General features: G+C 35.4%; 1 protein-coding gene across 1 annotated transcript; it reads left to right on the top strand.

The window, feature by feature from the left end:
• The first annotated feature begins 1,036 nt into the window (after window positions 1-1,036).
• LOC125074605 (UDP-glucosyltransferase 2-like) lies at window positions 1,037-23,100 on the top strand. Its single transcript, XM_047685961.1, has 10 exons — window positions 1,037-1,170; window positions 16,821-16,964; window positions 17,320-17,407; window positions 17,938-18,103; window positions 18,540-18,734; window positions 18,912-19,131; window positions 19,606-19,825; window positions 20,524-20,743; window positions 22,018-22,121; window positions 22,883-23,100. Exons 2-10 carry the CDS (start codon window positions 16,824-16,826, stop codon window positions 23,056-23,058), a joined length of 1,530 nt encoding a protein of 509 aa, XP_047541917.1. The 5' UTR covers window positions 1,037-1,170; window positions 16,821-16,823; the 3' UTR covers window positions 23,059-23,100.
• Window positions 23,101-24,063: the final 963 nt, after the last annotated feature.

Genomic DNA, 24,063 nt, shown 5'->3' with positions numbered 1-24,063 from the left:
TACTGGTTATTTATCAATATTAAAACAATAATTATCGGACCAAATTTAAAAATGCGAGACGGAAAAAGATTATTTCATAATTTTTTTGATTTTTTTCCACAAAAATTGCCTTAAAAACAAAAAAATCGTTATGAAACTTGTCCTACTTGTACACCTCCTGACGGGAGGTCATATATATATTTATATATGTCATAGCATCATATATAATTAAATACTTTGATTGGAATCACTTGATGGCTAGTGAGGTCAAGAATGTCAGCTGTCAAGAGGGATATGACGGATGGTGTCGCATCCTATGAAATAATGTTAAATTCATCTATCGATTCGTTGTATTTCGTGAATATGTATGTCGAAAATAGTGACTCCGAACCAAACAATCTTGCCGGCCCCCCGTTATATATATGCTCGAGAGAGGCTGCCGTGCCGAAACCAGTAACGACAACATTACCATTTTCAAAGAATACCTTTGCCTTAAAAAGTGTGTTCACAAATAAAAAAAAAAGTGCAATATATTTATTTCCTCGCAAACACGATTAACTATTTACATCTAGGTAATGAATTGCAAGCAAGACAGATATATATAGAAGTTTTAAGAGAGAGCGAGAAAGCAAATACGTTGACACAGTACCGGTTCGATGCTCACAGAAATTTAATCACGCACATCTCTTAAATAAATAACAACATACACAATACGGTGTTTCAAAGCAAAAACAAATCGAAATGTACTATAAAACATTAATATAGAGTTCAATTTAAAATATCTATAAAATTACATATTACGAAAATGAAAACATTAAACAAGGTAATTTGCTTTATAAAACACTCAAGATAGAGTTAAAAATAGACTGTATATTCCGCATACATCACCAGTGACAATATTCCACGTTCAATTAATAAAGAGATATTATGTATACTAAAATGACACTTAAATATATAGTAATTGAGTGTCATTTTCGCGTGCAATAATTAGCAATCCGTTGTTGACTTGTTTGTTTGACATAGTTTGTACGTTTAAGCGCCTCAGTAATAATTTAAACTTGGAATCTGTAGCCCGTTACCGACGGACTTTTAATTTTTTTAAGAATATAGTTTAAATTTGGAATGTGGTTTTGTTGACTGTGATGTGTTAAAATATTTTTAAAAATTGGAGTCATTCTATTACAAAAACGAGTAAGTTAATTTTTTTAAATATAGTGTTAATTAGTTTATTATAAAATATTCGTGTTATATTAAAAAATGGCCTCACAGTCTTTTTTTTTTATTTCGTGTTGTCTTAGATTTCAGAACGATACAAATTATCGAATATTCCCTTCTGTTTTTATATGTTTTTTTATTGATGAATTGAACATTTTTTATTGATACTATTTAAACAGACAAATATATTTTCTTGTGGCCAGGAAATGCCGGTAATAATTACTAATATTATACAAATACTGTGAGTGTTATTGTTATTTTAAATTATTATTATGTATGAAACCTGGCTTTGTAAATTTAACCTTAGTCTGAATTTATAGAATGTTTTTTATCGGATTTGAAAAAGAATGATGTTCATCAATCATGAAATTGTCGGTATTGTTTGTTACGTCTTGTAGCTATTATGAACTGATTTTGATAACTTGTTTTTTATTCGAACGATACCTTAAAAATGGTCCCATCCAAATTTGATATACCATATTTGTGTGTGTGTAGTTTTGTTTGAGTACATTACTCGATATCCTGTCGACTGTATATTAATGAATAAATGGAACGAATTATACTTTCATCAAATTAGATTTAAAATAAAGGTTGAATAATAGGACTATATTAATTTTATTTTTAAAAACTTAAATAAAATTACCCTGGCTTAAGGAAAAACTATAAAGCCTTAACAAATACTGCACCTGCACTCAATTCTAAATAAACATATAATATTTACGCAATAATTACGTAATTTGTACATAATTACCTACGTATTAGTTTCAATTGAGTCCTACAATATTTCATCATCTACAATGATTATCCTTGTAAATGTCACGTCTACACGTGGACTACTAAGACCACTTAGACCTAACTGACATCCAAATTAAAAGCTTAATATGTTTATAATAGTATAAAGTGACTTCGGACGCTTCTTGTTATACCCAGCTTTAAAATAAAAATAAAAATAAAAATCATAACGAAGTTCATTGACTTGTGAATTCTTTTATCGCGATTACGATAAATAACGCGCGGAAATTTACTGTAGTTTCGGATTCATTTTCGAAAACCAGTCTTCACCGACCCCAACATATTTTACCCCATTTTTTTTTTAAGGCGAACTTAAATTTTATAATGTCACCTGTGGCTGCAAGTTGTAATACCTTAGTCTGTTTAAAAATAAATTATTAAAATCATTTGGCGGGAAATTATAATTAATCATCCATTCATTGTTCTAAAGTAACGCTAATTAAATACATTAATTATAATATTTATAATCATTATCATGATGTTACATGCAATTTAATTGTTTTTATCAAGTAATTTATTTTAAACGCCATTTTAAATTAGTATTTATATTTGATATTTATATTATTTTATGTAATGTTAATAGTTTTTGTTCGTTTATTATTAATATGTATTAAGTAATACTATAAAACTTTACCCATAGCTCAAATATCGTCACCCCCATTTTACCCCCTCGAGGGAGAATTAAAATACGGAACCTATTTCCAACCCGGGACTACATTTTTTTTATTATAAATAATAGTATCAATGTCTCATTATAACGAATTACTAATATTCCTATTTAAGCTTAAAGCTTGTGTTACTATTGAAGACGACCATAGACAAAGGGGTCAAGATCGATTATTTATAATACAACACTATTACACTTAATTTATATCCACTTTAATTTTACTTCCAAAATTTCTGATAACAGTTTCGTCGACGTTCAAAACGGCATATTTTCGCAAATCCACAGTGAATATCACAGATTAATCAAGCGCTCGACCAATGATATCGCGTCAATTTGCTGTCAAATGTTGTTTGTTTGGCTTTTCTCCTCATATGTTCGGAATAGCGTATACTATAGACAATAACGTTCATGTAAATAATTTGTTAAATTCTTAGTGAGAGTTGAACTAAAGTTCGCTTCAACGACAATCATCATTATGTAATCTAATAAAAAAAACAAACTTTTAAAACATGCCATATGCGATCTCATGTAAGGTATTATTAATATTTTTTATGGTGGACGAGCATATGGGCCACCTGATGGTAAGTCACAGCCGCCCATAGACAACGGCGCTGTAAGAAATATTAACCATTCCTTACATCGCCATTGCGCCACCAATCTTGGGAAGTAAGATGTTATGTCCCTTGTGTCTGTAGTTACACTGGCTCACTCACCCTTCAAACCGGAACACAACAATACTGCTGATTAGAAGCAGAATATCTGATGAGTAGGTGGTACCTACCCAGACGGGCTAGCACAATGACCTACTAAGTAAACACTTTCTGAAATACTGTATCAAGGCATTTTCCGAGAGTCATTGTGCTAGTAGGGCATAGAATAGTATAGGTGTTTTTTTTTTAATTTTTTTTCGTGGCAGGGCACAGACTCTTTCGCCGATGTCACGTGAAATGTTAGATTTTACACAATCTATGCAGACTTATGTAATGCATTATCCATTAAAGTTGATATAAAGACAAACATTTTTTTTTTTTTTTTTAATTTTGGCTTAAAGACAAAAATAATTCAACGGTTTATCCTGACATTGACATTTTTAATGACAGTATACGTAATTTTAAGAAAAAAAAATGTATATAAATAATAATTCATGACATTTGACAAATTCTAACAATGTATTTAAATTCACTCATTCAATCGTTAATTTAATTTAACTTATTTTTTAATATTTTAACTAAAAAAAAACTATTTAAATTTAATTTTGATTTAGTTTTTTTTTTATTTTATAAATTTTTATATTATCAATTAACTTTTTTTAATTCTTACAATGTTGACTTGTATTTCAATTTTCAAGTAATTTTAGAACACCTGTACAAAAGTAAGCAATTACCCAATTAATTATGATGACTTTTGGTCTATTGTGTATTCTTCTTATTGTGTATTGAGCCGAGATGGCCCAGTGGCTAGAACGCGTGCATCTTAACCGATGATTTCGGATTCAAACCCAGGAAGGCACCACTGAAATTTCATGTGCTTAATTTGTGTTTATAATTTTTTTTTATATTATAATTAATTCATCTCGTGCTCGGTGGTGAAGGAAAACATCGTGAGGAAACCTGCATGTGTCTAATTTCAAGGAAATTCTGCCACATGTGTCTTCTGCCAACCCGCATTGGAGCAGCGTGGTGGAATATGCTCCAAAACCTTCTCCTCAGAGGGAGAGGAGGCCTTTATCCCAGCAGTGGGACATTTACGGGCTGCTAATGCTAATGTGTATTCTTGTTGTACTACTTGTTGGTGTTGTCAAATAAATAAATATAATGTTCTTAAATGTAGACTTGAAATCGATAAAAATCGATAATTGAATCGATTAAGAAGCTAAACTCATAGTCGGACGGTGCTGTGCAGAAACTAAACTCACAATAATGCTAATAATACGTTTTTTTGTTTGAAAACTATAATGACATTTGTATAATTATTTTTACAGTAACCCCGTTACATAATGCTATGTTAATTATTTTAAACACAATACACGTCATTTTTTAATGTCATAACATTTTGTTTCTTAATAAATCTTAATAAATTTATATTTATCATTAATGTTTTTTTGTAATTGGAACAGTTCTGCACAAGGCGCGTCAATTAACCCTCGGAATAATTGCAGTATTACCCCTAATTGCAGTATTAATGTTACTAGTGGTCGTCCATTGGTCGAAAATTAATATTAGATGCGTTGATTTGAAAGATACATAGGAAAAGTTAGGCTCAATAAGACGATACCTTGTCACAACTACAATAAAAAAATTTAAATGTCATTGATTTTCATTTTTGACACGACGTGTGTTGTCATTGGCAGTATATACGTAAACTATGAATTAGTGTTGCATATCGATAGACTATCGATAGTTTTGTCACGTGTCAATACTTTCGATAATATCGACAGCTCCCCATGAGCAATATAATCGATAGTATTGCAAAAACCATTACTTTTAACCTAAACTATCAATTCTATCAAATGTGTCGCTGCTACCAATAGTATTCCTTACAGAGAGCTACCGATACTATCCATAGTATCGATAGTATTGCCGTAATCATTTTATTATTATCATTATTTACTTGGTGATAGGGCTTTGTGCAAGCCCGTCTAGGTAGGTACCACCCACTCAACAGATATTCTACCGCCAAATAACAGATATTCTACCGCCAAATTGTTGTGTTCCGGCTAGAAAGGTGAGTGAGCCAGTGTAATCATAGGCACAAGGGACATAACATCTTAGTTCCCGAGGTTGGTGGCGCAAAGGTGATGTAAGGAATGGTTAATATTTCTTACAGCGCCTTTGTCTATGGGTGGTGGTGACCACTTACCATCAGGTGGCCCATATGCTCGTCCGCCAACCAATTCCATAAAAAAAAAAAAATGTCAATAGTATTGCTCACGAGGAGCTATCGATACTATCGATAGTACTATCGATATCCTGAATATGTGTTAAACGTATCGTAGTGTGTGTAATGTTTTTTTTTATTAAGGCGTAATTAAACGATTAAGGCGTATTTTATAGAAATATTAGTTTTTTACTCTCTTTAGCCACGTAAACTTTAATACTGCCAAATCTTTGCCAATCTTTTTGGCAAAAAGGGGGACAAATTTATTTTTTCAAGTATTAATATATAAACTAGTGGGTCACCCGCGAATTTTCGCGTTTATTCAAAATATTATTTAGGAACTTCGAAACCTCCGACATGTTTTGTTTTGATTGAATCTAATTGTAAACTTCAATTGGAATTTTTAATATCAAACAGTATATAATAGTTCAGTTAAAATTGGAGTTTGTCGATAACAATGAACTCTCAATTTATTTACGTTTAACAATTTTTTTTTCTTGTAGCACCGCTCTTGCACGCCAGTAACTATTTTCCGCTCTCTTTGTTAAATCGTAACAATTTACTAAATAGCATCAATAATCCTCTTCAATGTTTTCCTCCTCCTCTCTTATTATCCTCTCAATGTTTCTGCTCATCTACGGCTAGAGCTCTTTCTACGTGCAGCTATCTTCCCATAATCGCTGGGGCAGAAATCAGCTTAAACTGTTATTATATTACATACATTACATTAGCAGCCTGTAAATTTCCCACTGCTGGGCTAAGGCTTTCTCTCCCTGCTCCAGTGCGGTCGGTGGAATACACATGTGGCAGAATTTCGTTGAAATTAGACACATGCAGGTTTCCTCACGATGTTTTCCTTCACCGCCGAGCACGAGATGAATTATAAACACAAATTAAGCACACGAAAATTCAGTGGTGCCTGCCTGGGCTTGAACCCAAGATGCACACGTTCTAACCACTGGGCCATCTCGGCTCTGTTATTATATAGATAAAATTAATTGTAGGTAATACAACCCAATGATAAATCGTTCAACACGACCGTTGATATAAATTACACGCTTATCGAGGCACGGGAGTCATTTCAAACTTCCTCTGCTCAGACTGCCATGACCTCAGAAAATAAAATAAAATACAGAAAGAAAAGATATATATATATATATATATATATATATATATATATAATATGTCCATTGGCTGTTCGCCATTTTGGTTTTATTGACAAGGTTATTATTATTTATTTATTTATGTATTCATAGATACACAAACATAATATAATCAGAACATACATTAAAATTACGGTCTTACACAATTTTGAGCTAGATTACATTCCTAAGCATGTGTACACGGCTTGCTCGATATATATCAATGCAGTCTGGTGCCCTTTTATATAATAATCAAAAATTAACAAATTACAGCAAATATATAAATTAAAATAAATCAAAACTATGTAACATTAATAATTAAATTATCTAAATAATTTGATTCGAATTAATAATTACATTTGATTTGAATTTAATTTAGAAAAGTTTTATCACTCGAAATAATTCTTGAAGTAGAGACACATTTCCTTAGTGCAAGCTAACCTGGGTACCACCTACTCATCAGATATTCTGTAATAGCAGTACTCAGTATTGTTGTGTTTCGGTTCAAAGGGTGAGTGAGCCAGTATAACCTTGTGTTTGTACAATTGACATAACATCTCAGTTCCCAAGGTTAATGACGCATTTCTTACAGCGCCAGTATGGACAGTGTTGACCTCTCATCATCACAAGACCTATCTACATCTGTCTTATAATTTATAGATACACGACTTTTAAAACCTTCTTTTTTAATTGGAAACCACGTGTTATGTACAGTCGGGGTAAGAAAAGGTTCGTCACCTTAAGATATATTTTCGTGTGCTCAGTGTGCGCGATAACCTGCTTTACCGATTGAGTTTTACGTATTGCGTCGCAATGTCATAATGAGTCGCATCTAGCAAATAGTATAATAGCATTCAAAAGCTGTATCAATGATTCAAAAGGTACTAAGAGTTTACGGCTTGATAAAGGAATGAATTTGAAAACTGACGAAGGTTTTCTTACTCTGAATGTACATACGATCGTGTGTTCTCCGGTTCCATTTATATACCAAGTGTCAACAGTAACATCAAGATTGTTATCGTGAACATAATATCATTACTACGGCAAAAGTTTCCGCGTAAATTTTTATCAATTCATCAATCGAACCTCAAGTATGCTTTTACAAGCACTTTTGAATCATTTAACAAGATATATCAAGTGAATCTTCCACCGTTTTACGTAGATTCCGAGAAGAACCGGCAAAAAAATCAGTAGTCAGTCTTTTTCAACATCTAAAAATACAGTCATGTTAGTTACAATACAAATAAATACATACAATACAAGCTGAACCGATATGTATTAAACTTTAACACAGAAACCGCGACACGCTATTTCAGCAGCTCGAGGCGTGAATTAAAAAACTGTCCTGTACCCTTCCTCCATATTTCATCTAAATTAGTACAAATATGTGTGTCAGTGTGAATCACCGTTATATAATTATGATACATTCCAAAACGAGGAGAACCGCCAAATAAACAACCTTCGACAATGAATTGACTTCATATCGAGTTATACTCAACTAGCGACCCGCCCCGGCTTCGCACGGTTGCAATTCTGATACTAAATATACTACAGAATGTCTTACAACGTTCTCAGTTTTTCAGTCATTAGACAATACGAACCGCTATGTCCCTGCGTTTTATATCTGTAATATCTTCGAAAATGTTCATTGAAATTACATGCTATAAAAGGTCATATTGATCTATATTAAATGCACAATGTATTTAAAGTACTTTATTTTATAAAGATTAATGCTGTATTGCTCAAAATCGCTTTGAAAATAAGCCATTATTTCTCATTAAAAGTAAAGGATAATAAATGGTCGTTGTGGTTTCTATCACTTCAGAAACCTTTAAAATTATCAGTGTTTCTCTACTATATTGTACATGTACCTTCCTCTTGAATCGATCTATCTATTAAAAAAACCGCATCAAAATCCGTTGTGTAATTTTAAAGATCTAAGTATATATACGGACAGACAGCGGTAAGCGACTTTGTTGTATACTATGTAATGGAGAGAATAACTAATTTTCTTACTCAATACCAAATAATAGCCTACATAAATATAAAGTCAAACTATTAACTTGTAATTGAACTGAAACTGACCATAAAGTTTCCTAGATATCAACGACAATTTACGTTCGAGTTCGATACACGGAATAGCTATTTTGACGTTATCTGTAGTAGCACTTAACCTTGATGCCGAAACAATTAACAGCTCCATGTGAATCGATTTAAACATACCGCAGAAATTCCTCTGTGGCTTGGGTCTCTCGAGATTGGAGATAAACACGCGTAATCTATTCCAATCGAAGAAGGAATAAATATAAACAAACCTAAGATTCACGTATTCGACGCAATACTCGGCTCAGCCGTAATGTTCACTAGTGTTGCATATCGATAGACTATCGATAGTATTACTTTTAACCTAAACTATCGATAGTCCAAAACTATCGATACTATCGATAGTAGCATTGGTATCGCTATTACTATCAGTAGTATCTGAATCATCCTTCTGTGCCTTCTGAACCATCCAACTGTTTAGGAGTTCATTTACATATTACATTCAATGGGTGTGCCATTGAGTGTTTCTAACGAGAATGCATTTGAAATCATAATAAGATAACAGCTGATAAAGAGCGTGGAGCTAATACTTGTTGACTTCCAGGATATATTATATAGATATATAATTGCATTCAACTAACATAACTTTGTATTTTAAATGTTGATAAAGAGTAGTTTACTTGGTGGTAAGCTTTGAGCAAACCCGTCTGGGTAGGTACCACCCACTCATCAGATATTCTACTTCCAAACAACTGTACTTACTGTAGTGTTTGTATACTTGTCTCGAGTACACGGGTAGTGGGGGGACAGTCGCGCGCGAGCCGGTGGTGAGAGCGGACGTGTAATCCCTAGCTACTGGTGACATAACGAGCCAATAACTCATATTTGTGATAGTACGAGTACTACAAGTGGCGACGAGTAAAAAGAATTTGCGATGTCGTACATGATAGATTAATGTTGGAAATGCAAACACCAAAGAGATGAGAAAAGATTTTTAATCCGTATATTAACACATTCGAGAACGTTCCAGAAGCAAGTGAGAGATGTCAATTTTTAAAAAAATTATACAGTTAAGGAACATTCTTTAAGACCCAATTATTAAGCATTTACAGAGTAAATTACAATAGACATTATGTGAGACCTAATTCATAATTATTTTCTTATGACATTGCGTTTATAAAGACAGCTCTAATAGTACAATATTAATGCAAGGTTTATAATAAACAAAAATAATTAATAAAATAATTCATATGGATAGTTAGGGTAAACCAATATTGACATTAAATATTATATAGGTACTTTTGGAAACACGACTCACATTTTAATATGCATACCAGATACATATTTCTTAGCTTTTTGTGACAATTAAGATCTTCGATCGATAAGTCGTTTGATGGACTTTAAAAAGTTAATGCTTAATAACATTTTGAATAAGTTGGAATTTACATTATTGATTTACATATATAATTTTATTAGTTAAAGTTTAACACAAAAAAAAAAATAATAATAACAATAATAAAAATAATATACAAGATTATACAATGAAATAAAAATAAAGTGTATACTGTATACGTAGTAACCCAGTTATCACAAAGAAGTTTTACTTACCTGTGATTCAAATATGGTGTGGAGGCAGTACGGGCCCTCATAGAAATGAAAACCGTGCGTTATTGTTAGTTGGCATTACGGGAACTTAAGTGAAAGACAACCGTACCTACGTGCAGGCAGTATGGGCCTTCATATAAATGAAAACCATGCGTAATTGTGTGTAGGCAGTGCGGGCCTTTTAACAAATAAAAACTGCACGTTATTGCGTAAATGGCAGTATGGGCCTCATGTTATTAGAAACCATACGCAAAAATTTGTAAAGTTGTGTTTTGTGGTATAGGCCATGTGAGCCTTTCCTAAAAAATGCAGTATGAGCATTCCTGTTTAATGGTAAATCATACGTACTTGAATGTTTTGTGCATAGAAAGCATTTCGGTTTCAGGTTGCCCCAAAATCACTCGGATATGGCAAATCTACTTCCACCCCCAGAAAAACTTGACCTAGAAGGTGACAACGCCACGATTGCGTTACGATGGGAAAAATGGAAAAGGTCTTTTAATATTTACTTAGACGCTACAGAAATTAATGGACCTGAAAGAAGAAGGGCTACGTTATTACTATTAGGAGGATCGGACCTACAAGAAATTATTTACAATCTACCTGGAGCATATGTAGATGCCTCCGAAGGAGTTGATGTATTCAGCACTGCAATCGAAAAACTTGATGGATATTTTCTTCCAAAGCAAAATAAAATCTATGAAAGGCATATTTTTCGCCAAATTAAACAAGAGGAGAATGAAAAATTTGAAAAGTTTGTTGTTAGGCTCCGAAATCAAGCAGGGAAGTGCAAATTTAGTAATGCCGAGGAGAACTTGATTGACCAGATTGTAGAGAAATGTTCATCATCAGAACTTCGTAAGAAAATATTGACCCTAGGAGATAATGTAACACTTGATAAAATTATTATGGAGGCTAATACATTAGAAGCTGTGGGGTATCAGCTAGAAGGATATGGACAAAACAAGACTACCACTTCGAATAGCTCTGATATTAATGCAATAAAAAATCGTTCTATTAAGCCAGGATTCATTAAATCAGGAAAAGGGAAATGCGGAAGATGTGGACACATTACACACACCTTGCCAAATCAAGAGTGTCCAGCAAAAAAGAAAACTTGTCACGCTTGCGGCAAAATAGGTCATTTCAGTGCGTGGTGCAGGACAATACCACAGAAACGGAAATTTGAAAATAAGCAAAATGAAGACAATAAATATAAAAGAAAAAGGCAAGAGAAAGATGTAAATTCTATTGAAGAAGAGACAGCTGAAGAATATGTTTTTAATATGAATGATGATGAAGATGCTATGATTGAATGTCTATTGGGAGGTGTTAATCTAGATATGTTAATAGATTCTGGCTGCAAACTAAATCTAATTACTGACACAGCTTGGGAAATGTTAAAAATGAAGGGTGTGAAAGTATGCAACCAAACCAAAGGTTCAAATAATAAATTATATCCTTATGGAAGTAAAACAGCATTGGATGTAAAAGGAACTTTTAATACCACCATTAAAACGAATGGGCGATCTGTGTACACTAAAGTTTATGTAATTAATGGCGGATCAAGAAATCTATTGGGAAAAGAAACCGCAATTGGGTTAGGCGTCTTAAAATTAGGCATTGGTGTACATGAGGTCAGAAAAAAAAACCAACCTTTTCCAAAATTAAAGGATGTTCTGGTCGAAATTCCCATTGATGAGAAGTGCAAACCAGTATCACAGCCATATAGAAGAATACCTATTCCTATTGAAAAAAAGGTTGAACATAAAATACAGGAATTGCTTGATTTGGACATTATAGAAAAAGTACAGGGACCTTCTCAATGGGTTTCACCTGTTGTTCCTATACTAAAAGATGACAATGATTTACGGTTATGTGTTGATATGAGGCGGGCTAATATGGCAGTTATGAGGGAAAATCATCCCTTACCCTGTATGGATAATCTATTGCCGAAAATTAAAAAAGCCAAATTCTTCTCCAAACTAGACATCAAAAATGCTTTCCATCAGGTGGAAATTCATCCCAATTCCAGACACTTAACGACATTTATAACATCTAAAGGACTATACAGATATAAGCGATTGATGTTCGGAATCACCTGTGCACCCGAATTATTTCAGAAAATATTAGAGAAAATACTAGCGGGATTAGACGGAGTAATAAATTTTATTGACGATATTTTAGTTTATGGCGAAAATGAGCAACAACATGATGAAAGATTATCAAAAATTTTGGAAACCTTGAAAGGAAATAACGTTTTGCTTAATGAATCTAAGTGTGTGTATAAGGTACAGAAAATAAATTTTCTTGGGCATGAATTGACACCAGACGGAGCGAAACCACTTAAAAAATATATGACAAGCATTGCAGAGTTTCGTGTTCCCAAGACCATTGAAGAACTTCAGAGCTTCTTGGGGTTGGTTAACTACATCAACAAATGGTTACCAAATATTGCAACTACGACTGAGCCATTGAAGAGATTGTTGAGGCAAAAGAGAGGAAAAAAGGCAAATATTGAGGATCTGTGGAAAGACGAACAAGATAGGGCATTCGATCAGTTGAAGGAAGCATTATCGAAGGTCAAGTCACTGGGATACTATGATGCTAATGATGATACAGAGGTTATTGCTGATGCTAGTCCGGTGGGCTTAGGAGCAGTATTAATTCAAAATGATGGTAGTGGTCCCAGAGTAATTGCCTATGGCAACCGAACATTGACGGACTTGGAACGTAAATACAGTCAAACGGAAAAAGAAGCGCTTGCTTTAGTTTGGGCTGTTGAACATTTCGATATATTCTTATTTGGAAAAAAATTCACCCTTATTACGGATCACAAGCCTCTGGAGTTTTTATTTGGACCTAAATCAAAGCCTTGTGCGAGAGTTGAGCGATGGGTGTTACGATTGCAGACTTATCGTTTTGATATTAAATACAAACCTGGCAAAACAAACATTGCCGATCCTTTGTCTCGACTTTGTAAATATTCGAATGAACATTCGGGAACTATCGAAGATTATGTCCAACATATAGTAGAACAGGCACGCCCTTGTGCAGTTCCTATGCAAGATATCATTAGGAGCTCTGAAAACGACCCAGAAATAAAAAATGTCAAAAGAGGGATTTATAATAATAATTGGGATGACTCTATTAAAGACTATAAAATTTTCGAATCAGAGCTGTGTTTCTACGATAAAATTTTACTTAGGGGTAGTCGGATTGTCATACCAAAAGAATTAAGACAGAGGGTTTTAGAAGCAGCGCATGAAGGTCACCCGGGAATAGTTGCAATGAAAAGTCGTCTAAGGTCAAAGGTTTGGTGGCCACGTATAGATAAAGATGCCGAGATCCTTGTAAAACAATGTAAAGGATGCACTGTTGTCGGTTTGCCTACCCCACCAGTTCCAATGAAGCGAAGAGAACTCCCTGTTGCTCCCTGGGTAGATATTGCAATAGATCTACTTGGACCTTTGCCAAATAATGAATACTTGTTAGTTATTATTGATTATTATAGTCGATACAAGGAAATAAAATTTACTAAAATAATAACGAGTTCAAAGATTATAAAATTATTAAAAGAAACATTCAGTCGCCTTGGCTATCCTGTTTCTATCACAGCAGACAACGGTCGTCAATTCATAAGTGAGGAATTCAAAGAATATTGCAGACAGTGTAATATAAAACTATTTAACACCATTCCCTACTGGCCTCAAATGAATGGCGAAGTAGAAAGACAAAACAGAGATATTTTAAAAAGGTTAAAAATAAGTCAAGTGCAAAAAAGTGATTTAAAGGAAGCTGTATGGGAATATTTAATGATGTATAACTCGACACCACATACTGTAACAGGCAAAACACCTGCCGAACTATTTTTTAAGAGGATGAATAAAGACAAAATTCCTTCATTGTTATATAGTGAACGTGTATTGGACGATTCAGAAGTTAGAGACAGGGATGCAATACATAAAGAAAGAGGAAAAGAGTACGGAGATAGAAAGCGAAGAGCTCAAGAAACAATGATCACAGAAGGTGACAAAGTATATGTGAAGGACATGGAAAAAGGGAATAAATTATCAGTTAATTACAAATTAACTCCGCACATAGTGGAAAGAACAGAAGGTGGAGACGTACTCGTGAGAAATGAAGAAACTGGTCAAACACTTAGACGCAATGTTATACATTTAAAAAAAATTGAAGGTGAATGGAAAGTTCAAAACAATGGTGGAAAGGAAATTGAAGAGGAAAAGGAGGAAAATGAAATGGATCAGAGTGAAGGAAATAGTAGATTTAGTAGTGAATAAATAGTACGCCTGGGTTTATTATCTAAGTTTATTCTTTATAGTATAAAATTGTCTACTAAATATTATTACAAAATTTAAACTTCTTGATTATAGTACTAAGTGATTATTATTAAAATTTCTTGTTGGAAAATTATTCTGTGTTTTTATATATCTTTCAACAATTATATTAGCTATATTTATAAAAGGATATATTTTCAATAAATAATTATATTAAGGAAGGGATGTAGTGTTTGTATACTTGTCTCGAGTACACGGGTAGTGGGGGGACAGTCGCGCGCGAGCCGGTGGTGAGAGCGGACGTGTAATCCCTAGCTACTGGTGACATAACGAGCCAATAACTCATATTTGTGATAGTACGAGTACTACACTTACTATTTTTATGTTCCGGTTTGAAGGGTGAGTGAGTCAGTGTAACTACAGACACAAGGGACATAACATCTTAGTTCCCAAGGTTGGTGGAGCATTGGCGATTTGAGGAATGGTTAATATTTCTTACAGCGCCATTGTCTATGGGCGGTGGTGACCACTTAACATCAGCCTATTCGCTCGTCCGCCTACCTATATCATAAAAAAAAAATCATCTTCACATAGCGATACACTCGACCGTGGCAGTATCAGTGTGTGGACACATGATCATAGCCGATGACCTTCGCGCAGCACTTCCTTGGCAATAACTGGATAGCAAACGCTAAACAGAAGACGAACACCATTCTGAGTCTGTATATCGGTCTGAATCATGATTACGATGATCTGCTAAGTGATTTTGGTCACGTCGGCAGTTCTCAAGGGAGACTACCTAACAAAGTGGGACATGTTTATAATACGGAATGGTTGGTGGTAGGGCTTTACAATATCTCTTGGTTACCACTCACTCATTAGATATTCTACCGCCAAACAGCAGTACTTACTGTAGTTAACTTATTTGTAGTCTTAGGAGCAGTTGAACTGAGACACTCGCTGGTACACTGTTCTTCATGCAAATATCGAATGGATCGTGACCAAGGAAAACCAGTCCAAGTGTGTGCGTAAATACAGATGCACTCTTTCGCCTTCCACGCAGGATCAACAGCTTTACGTTCTTCCAAATTCCGAGCTGTTACTGAGAATTTTTAGAAGCAGAAGTAGGAAATACTTAAAAAAAAACAAATAGGCTAACCCCTAAACGAATGATCTTTAATTTAAAACAAAACTTTAATTTACTTAATACATTAGCATGATGGACCTCTCAATACCTTAAATACATAGATTAAAAGCCCTTACTCTTTTCTTACCCTTAGCTCATTATGTAATGCCTAGTTGAAATGTATTTATTGGCCGATCTGGGGCTTTAACGCAGAACCTCGCGATCTGTTATATCCAGGCCGTAGAATCTACTGCCATCCAACAGACATCTGATAAATCTGTCCATTACTATTCACACGTTAAACAAAAACACATTCTTAACATTGTTTTTTAAACCGTAAGTCGTAAAGTGTTAATTAAAAAACAAATCGCCCTTCGGAGATGTTTAATTTAAGTATTATTACTTATTAAATACTCCGCATGTAACGTAACGTGGGCCGTGGCGTGTAAGTTACGCGTTAAAGTTTTGTTTCAAAATCCAGATGGTGGAAATATGAGAAGTGTCGAGGGACGCAAGTGAGTTGGAACGACGTCGCTTTCGCTATATCATCATCATGATCAGCCTGTATTGTTCCACTGCTGGACGTAGACCTCGTCCAAGGCGCGCCACTGAGCCCGATCTTCGGCCCTTCTCATCCACGTCCTAGCGGCCACCTTGAGTACATGATTGCTCCAACGTGCTACAGAAGTTGCTCCCTGCGGTCGTCAACCCTCTTGCCCAGCGTGCCCCTCCCTCCCCCCTATAATAAGTCCAATCTTTCGCTATATATATTGTTTATTAAATAACCAACAATGATATAAATCAACAGCGTTAGAATAGTAGCAATTATATTCCTATATAGCCCTCCTTTTAAGTTTACCACTTGTGTCAGGAGTGGAGACGACAATAGCCCTGCGACTGCGACTTCTTACATCGCTGGGCGGCCCGTAAACCATTGCTCTATTAACGTTTATTTAATTATAAGAAATGAAGATATTCTCTCGGAAATCTTCATGGTTGAATATTAGCAGTGTCTTGTTAAAGCCAATATAAATTAGGAAATCGTTCAAACGTCTTAATATTAGTTCTTCTTTCAGACCATGAAGTCGGTGCTAGTGTTCCTGTCAGTTGTCGCCACGGCTTTTGGTTACAACATCCTGTGTATTCAATCGGTGCCTTCGAAAAGCCACTACCATCTGATGAAGGGCATCGTGGATCCGCTCTTGAAAGCTGGTCATCAGGTAAATCCTATCTATTTAAAAAGTTTTAAGCATAAATATTCATTATATGCCAAGTTTTCAAGTGCTTAGTTTATTCCAATTTTATCCATCAATCAGAGAGGTTGTGTCCTTGTACCTTGTTGATAGCAGGTAGTGGAAACCCGTAATTTCAGGCACAAGGGTCAGTTTAGAACCACCACTCTTGAGTTGAGATGGCCCGGAAAGATAGAGCAGGAACAATAGCTTCACGTGCTAACCGAGGCACGGGAGTGTACTCACTTCCAGCGGCCATATAAACTCACCAGACCAACGAAACGGTCTCGTAATACGTCCAATAAATATGTGTATATTTTAATGCATAATATATCTTTTCCAGATAACATTCGTATCAACTTTCCCAGAAGCGAAACCAGTAAAAAATCTGAAGTACATCGATGTTAGCCACATACAAATGCTAACCCAAAGTGAGTCCTGAAGATGTTTTTTGTAATTTGTCTTTTCGATGGTAAAAATGTATAATTTTCCGACAATGTTGCTTGTTACTTCCCATTATTAAAAAGGAATATCTTGTACATTTATTTGGTCGTAAAATTATTAAGATTTCGATAAGTAATCATCATTTATAGAGTATTTTTGTAAATAGACTGGTAATAAGACTAGCTAGCGTGTTTTAGTTAGCATTTATTTAATCATACTTGGTTGTAGGGCTTTTTGCAAGCCCATCTGGGTAGATACGATCCATTCATCGCATATTCTATCACCAAAAAACAGTTCTTAGTATTGTTGTGTTCCGATTTGAAGTGTAAGTGACCAGTGTAACTACAGACACAAGGGACTTAACCTTTTTTAACAATTTTTGCTTTCCTGTACGCTCTGTATGTAGTACAGTAAACTAACAGCCTGTAAAAGTTCACTACGGGCTGAGATCCCCTGTCCCCTTTTTAAGCAAATTAAGGAAAGGATTTAGAGCTTATTCTTTAATTTTACATTTCAGATATCGATATGATAGATCGTGGCAAGCAAGGTATGTCAGTGGTCAGGGAGTTCGCGAGGAACATTTCCAGAGATCTAATTGGAACTCCTGCTGTCAAGGAGGCGCTGATGAAGGAAAAGTTCGATGCGGTCGTGACGGAGTGGTTTTTCTCTGACGTTGATTCCGGGTGTGTGATAATGATTACGGACTTTTATTATAATTTGCCTATAAAATTATTCAGAGTGTTCAGAAAAATCTTCTGAACCCTTTATTTATTGAACACATTCTCCTAATAAAAGTTACAGTTAGTCTTCCTTTTCCTTTGATGAGAAGTTTTGATGCTTATTCCACCACACTGCTACAGTTCGGGTTGGTGGATACACATATGGCAGGATTTCATTGAAATTAGACACATTCAGGTTTCCTAACGATGTTTTCCTTCATCGCCGAGCACGAAATGAAAATTCAGCGGTGAATTGAACCTGCAACTATCGGTTAAAATTCACGCGTTCCAACCACTGAGCTATCTCGATTCATATAATAATTATAAATAATTAATTACAGAATTCATTTTTAATATTTCTTGGTAAATTGTAATGATATATTTATTTAATGTTTTTCAGATACGCAGCCGTTCAGCAAGTACCATGGATACTCCTCAGTGGTATGACGATGCATCCACATATAGAAAACTTGGTGGACACAGTTAGATCCGTACCCATGATACCAGCCATCAAAAACGACTCACCCATACCAATGAACTTTTGGAGTCGCCTCGTGAATACTTTTGCGTTTTTATACATGTCCACAGGATCGTTGTAAGTATGACTACAATGGAAATGTTTCTGGGCGGTGGTGACCACACACCATCACGCCTATATGCCAGTCCGCCTGCCTATTTTAAAAAAATATAAATATTATATTATCATCAAATATTTCTCCATAAACGGAAAGTGTTTTAACTTAATGTAACTCAATGCTAATATTTCTTCCAGCTTAGACTATTCGCTGGTAAAGTCCGATTACGAAACCTACTTCACCCCCATCGCAAAAGCCCGAGGAGTGGCCCTTCCCTCCTACGAAGAAGCCCTCTACAACGTCTCAATACTCTTCGTCAACTCGCACCCTTCCTTCGCCCCCGCTCAGGGTCTACCGCCCAATGTTATTGAAATTGGAGGATACCACATTTCTGAAGAAATACCCCCACTACCAAAGGTAAGAGACAAATAAAATATTTAAAACAACATTAAGTCTTAATCAATAGGTATAATCAGATAATGTATTTGTTAAATACTTTCACCAACCGATATAATCAGCACCCAAATTTGGTTGCAAATTTGGTAACACATAGTGGTAGGGCTTTCTGCAAGCCCGGCTGGGTAGGACACAGCCATTTATTACTGCCAAACTTACTCGTTGTGTGCTCCTCTTGAGAAGCCAGTGAGACAGTGTAATTACAGACGCTAAGGACAAAACATGCACCAACAACTAAGGGTAATTCTGTATTGTATTAGGTGTAAGGGATGGTTGATATATTTCGTTTATTTTATACTAAAGGTTGGCGGCAGTCAGGTGGTTAATTTTCCGACTCTTCAGAAGATATCACATCAGATATCAAACAAAAACTGATTTGCTTTTGTTTTACAAAGAATACCACACAAATTTTGATGTCATCTGATACAATTCCAGGACCTGCAAGACCTCTTAGACTCCTCCCCCCAGGGTGTGGTATACTTCAGCATGGGATCAGTCCTCAAGTCTTCACTACTACCAGAGAAGACTAGACGAGATCTGATAAAACTCTTCGGCGAACTGCCTTACACCGTGCTGTGGAAGTTTGAGGAAAAACTCGAAGGTCTGCCGAAAAATGTCCACATCAGACCCTGGATGCCGCAATCTAGCATTCTTGGTGAGATATTAATATATTATTATATTAATATATTATTAAGTTTTTATGACATAGGTTGTAAACGTAACACTGCTCACGGACATCTTCTACACTTAGGTCTTAGGTGCGTCACTAGCTCTTGAGCAATAAATAGGCTCCTTTCTTGAAGTATTAGTTCATCCTATGGATATAGGATGTAATAGATATATATCTATAAAATAAATAAATATAAAAAATAAAATCGCCCCTTATTTCCCACGCATATATTATTTATTCCAAGTTACATGTTGACTATTTTAATACACTTATCTATTATCTTTAAAAACCAAAATTTACGACCGCAAGTCATGGGTTGAATGTTTAACCGTGAATGTGCAACAAATTTAACCCGTCTGGGTAACCCACCCACTGATCAGAAATTCTATCGCCAACTGCAGTACCTAGTATTGATGTGTTCCGGTTTGGAGGGATGAGTGAGCCAGTGTAACTACAGGCACAAGGGATATAACATCTGAGTTCCAAAAGTGGCGCATTGACGATGTAAAGAATCGTTAATATTTCTTACAGCGTCTTTGTCTATGGGCGGTGGTGGCCACTTACCATCAAGTGGCCCATTTTATCTTCCGTCTTTCTATATAATAAAATAAAAACAGACATACAGACTTTCGCTGTTTGTCTCACTTTACGACTACTGACGTGAATTCCGTGTCTTCTTACAGCTCACAAGAATTTGAAAGTGTTCATCACTCATGGTGGTCTGCTGAGCACGCTGGAGTCGCTCCGGTTCGGAGTCCCCATCATAGCCATCCCCGTGTTCGGGGACCAGCCCTCAAACGCGCAGAGATGTGTGAGAAGTGGACACGCACTGATGGTTGACTTCACGCCAGATATGGGGGCGCCGCTGAAGGCCGCCCTGTTAGAAATGCTAAGCAACGACAGGTGACAGGACTTTATTAGTTTTTTTCGTGGTTAGCTAGTTTAAGTGAGCCGGTATAAGTAAAAGCATAATATCAATTTAGATCGTATAATTGGTGACGCGACCACTAATCATCAACTTGTCCAATTGCTCACTTGCCTTCCTAAGATTTGTTTATAACCCATCTTTAGTAAGCCCACTAACCCCACTGAGCGGCTCTGAAACCATTCCACCAAACAATATAATAACACTTTTTAAAACATAAATAAATTAATTTTCCACTGTTAAAACTGTTAAAAATAATTGACAAATTGAAAGTTGAAACAGTTAAGGTTTGAATATATTACGTAAACTAATTTTGAATTCACTTATATCAGACTTAAATATATCTAATTCTTTAAAATGTATTTTTAGTAGTATGACTATTGAAGCTTTATACACTTATAAATATATAGTTATCCTTTGCAAACACAATTGCCGTCTCAACAGTGACAGCAAAATGCCAGTACCTTCAATTTGATCACAGATCACATTAGTGTTGCATAGACTATCGATAGTTAAGGTGTTAGAGATAGTATCGATAGTCCATCGATAGTTTTGTCACGTGTCAATACTCGATAGTACCGATAGTATCGATAGCTCCCCATGAGCAATATTATCGATAGTATTACTTTTAGTCTAAACTATCGATAGTCCAAAACTATCAATAATATCGATAGTATCAATAGTATCGCTGCTACCAAAAGTATTGGTTACAGAGAGCTAGCGATTGTATCGATAGTATCGCTAGCTCTCTGTAACCTGTGTAACCTGTGTATTGATCAAAACGATACTGTCGATAGTTCTATAGATATCCTGAATAGTTTTCAAGGTCAACTATCGATAGTTCTGCAACGCTGGATCACACTCAAATGTCATTACAAGGGAAACGCTTGAGACTCTAACCAGCGCCATTTATTCAGAACCCATCAATATAAATCATTATGACATAAACAGATGATAAAAAGTATTAACTACTTGATGACTTCCAGGCAGGATATATTACATACATATATAATTGTATTTAACTAACATGTCTGTATTTTTAAATGTTGAATAAGAGTAACTACTGACTTTCTTGCCGGTTCTTCTCGGTAGAAACTACATTCCGAACCGGTGGTAGCTTCGCTTAATACAGTTTGTTAAATGACGATTCAAAAGTGCTCGTAAAAGCCTACTTGAATAAAGTATATTTTGACTATGATATTTTTGACTCAGTTTATTACACTCGGCCTTAAAATAATATTTAATATCACAGTTACTACAAACAAGCGAAGTACCTGTCTCAACTGTTCACTGACCGCCCTGTGAAATCCACTCACCTGATACAGCACTACGTCCGGCTCGCCATAGAGACCAACGGTAAGTCAACAGCTTGTCTCTCGTATTGAGGTTCCGAGTTTTCAGCGAATCCAACGATCTGCTCATATGTGAATTTCCAATTTTCCTCATGAAGTATTCCTCAACCGTTTTGAACTCTAGTTTAATTAAAACTTATCAAATCCGGGTAAGAAAAACTGTACTATAATCTAGAAATAAGGTCTACGTGGCCCATACCACTGGTCCATATTGGCTCTAGAACCAAGGTCTATTGAAATAGTTGTATTTGTTCAGTGGCGTAGCTAGGTGGGTAAGGGCCCCGGTGCATAGAAAAAGAATCGGGCCCTCACCCCCTCTTTAACGTATATTGGCATTCAAAATTATAGATAGTAATAAGAATAGGATACAGTGAGTTAAACATATCGTTAGTAAATTAAATCCATACTTCATCTCTATTCAAAGCTCTTTTCATAGCTTAGGTTAGAGGGCCCCCAGAGCTCAGGGGCCCTGGTGCACTGCACCACCTGGCCCTACGATAGCTACGCCACTGTATTTGTTTAGTAATAATCCATCTGGGTAGATACCACTCACATATTCTACCGTTGAACAGCAATACAGTATTGTCGTGTAACAAAAAAAACGCTCAAAAGACATAACGATTTAGTTTCCAAGTTTCGTGATATGAGGAATGATTACAATTTCTTAAACTACTAAGGTATAACTAATACGGGCAGTGGTGACCACTTACCATGAGGTGGTCCTTTTCGAGGTAGCTTTATTTAAGTTGCTATTTTCATTTCCAGGCGCTCACCATCTCCGCTCCAAGGCGCTCCTCTACTCGTGGTACGAGCTGTGGATGCTGGACCAGTTTGCTTTCCTTCTCGTCATACTGTACATAATATACAGAGTGTTTAAGAAAATCGTAGGTTTGTTTAGAAAAGATAAAATTGTCAGAAGCAAGAAAGAAAAAAGGCATTAAGTATTATTTATTTAAATAAAGACAATGATATTTTTTTTATTTTTTTTTTTTTTATTTCAAATCCATAAAACACATACTCCAAATTTTTTTAATTCTATGATTATCTATTTGAAATAGAGGTTCAAAAATATCTGTTCCTCGATCAATCAAAAAATGCAGCAGTACTCTTGGATTGTACAGCTTACCATAAGTTTGGAAATTTAAATCAAAATATACTTTATTCAAGTAGGCCCTTAGGAAGAAGAAGAAGAAGGTTAAATACAGTGTAAAACGATTCCAAAGTGCTTGTACTTTGGTACGTCAACTAATATGGTTTCAGCTGCTAGAATAAGCGGTAAATCTAACTGCAATCATGGACGGTGATTTTATATCGAGAACAATTGGAAAAGAACAAAAGACGGTGGCGCATTTTAAGAGGAACGCGATAACAAAAGAAGATCTTCTTAATTATCAGATCACGGGGCAAACTGTCGCGCAGACAAAGAGTTTATTGCTGTCTATCCCAATGCGATGGAATTCCTCGCATCAGATGCTACAAGGATACCGAGAGCTACAGGAAGCTTACGCAACCATACCATTTCACTTGGTGGTAGGGCTCTGTGAATCGGCAGAATATCTGATGAGTGGGTGGTACCTACCAAGTAAAATCACTCTGTGCAATTCACAGTCAAATTCCCATCGCTTGTTGTTTTGCAACCTCAATCCCATGTGAATAAGTCCTTTCGAGGGCGAGTTACGCAACATCGAAAAGAAGAACTAGAAGAAGAAAGCGGAAAATAAAATATGTTGTTAAATGCTAACAATGAAATGTAAATAAAAATACGAACTTTTAAAATGTAAATAAGTGTCTAGATCAGTGATATATATAACACTAAGGAACTAGGTTTTAGCTTTTAGTACCCTTTCAATTTAATACCCATATCATGGGGGTGCATTTCAAAAAGCCAATCCGAGATCTTGGATGTCCGCCATGTTGGATTTAAGTCATATAACTATTTTTTTCGT

This window comes from Vanessa atalanta, chromosome 28 (assembly GCF_905147765.1).
Source record: "Vanessa atalanta chromosome 28, ilVanAtal1.2, whole genome shotgun sequence".
Taxonomy (NCBI): Eukaryota; Metazoa; Arthropoda; class Insecta; order Lepidoptera; family Nymphalidae; genus Vanessa; species Vanessa atalanta.
Note: the sequence above shows the minus strand (reverse complement) of the source record. Positions and strands in the feature narration are given on the sequence as shown.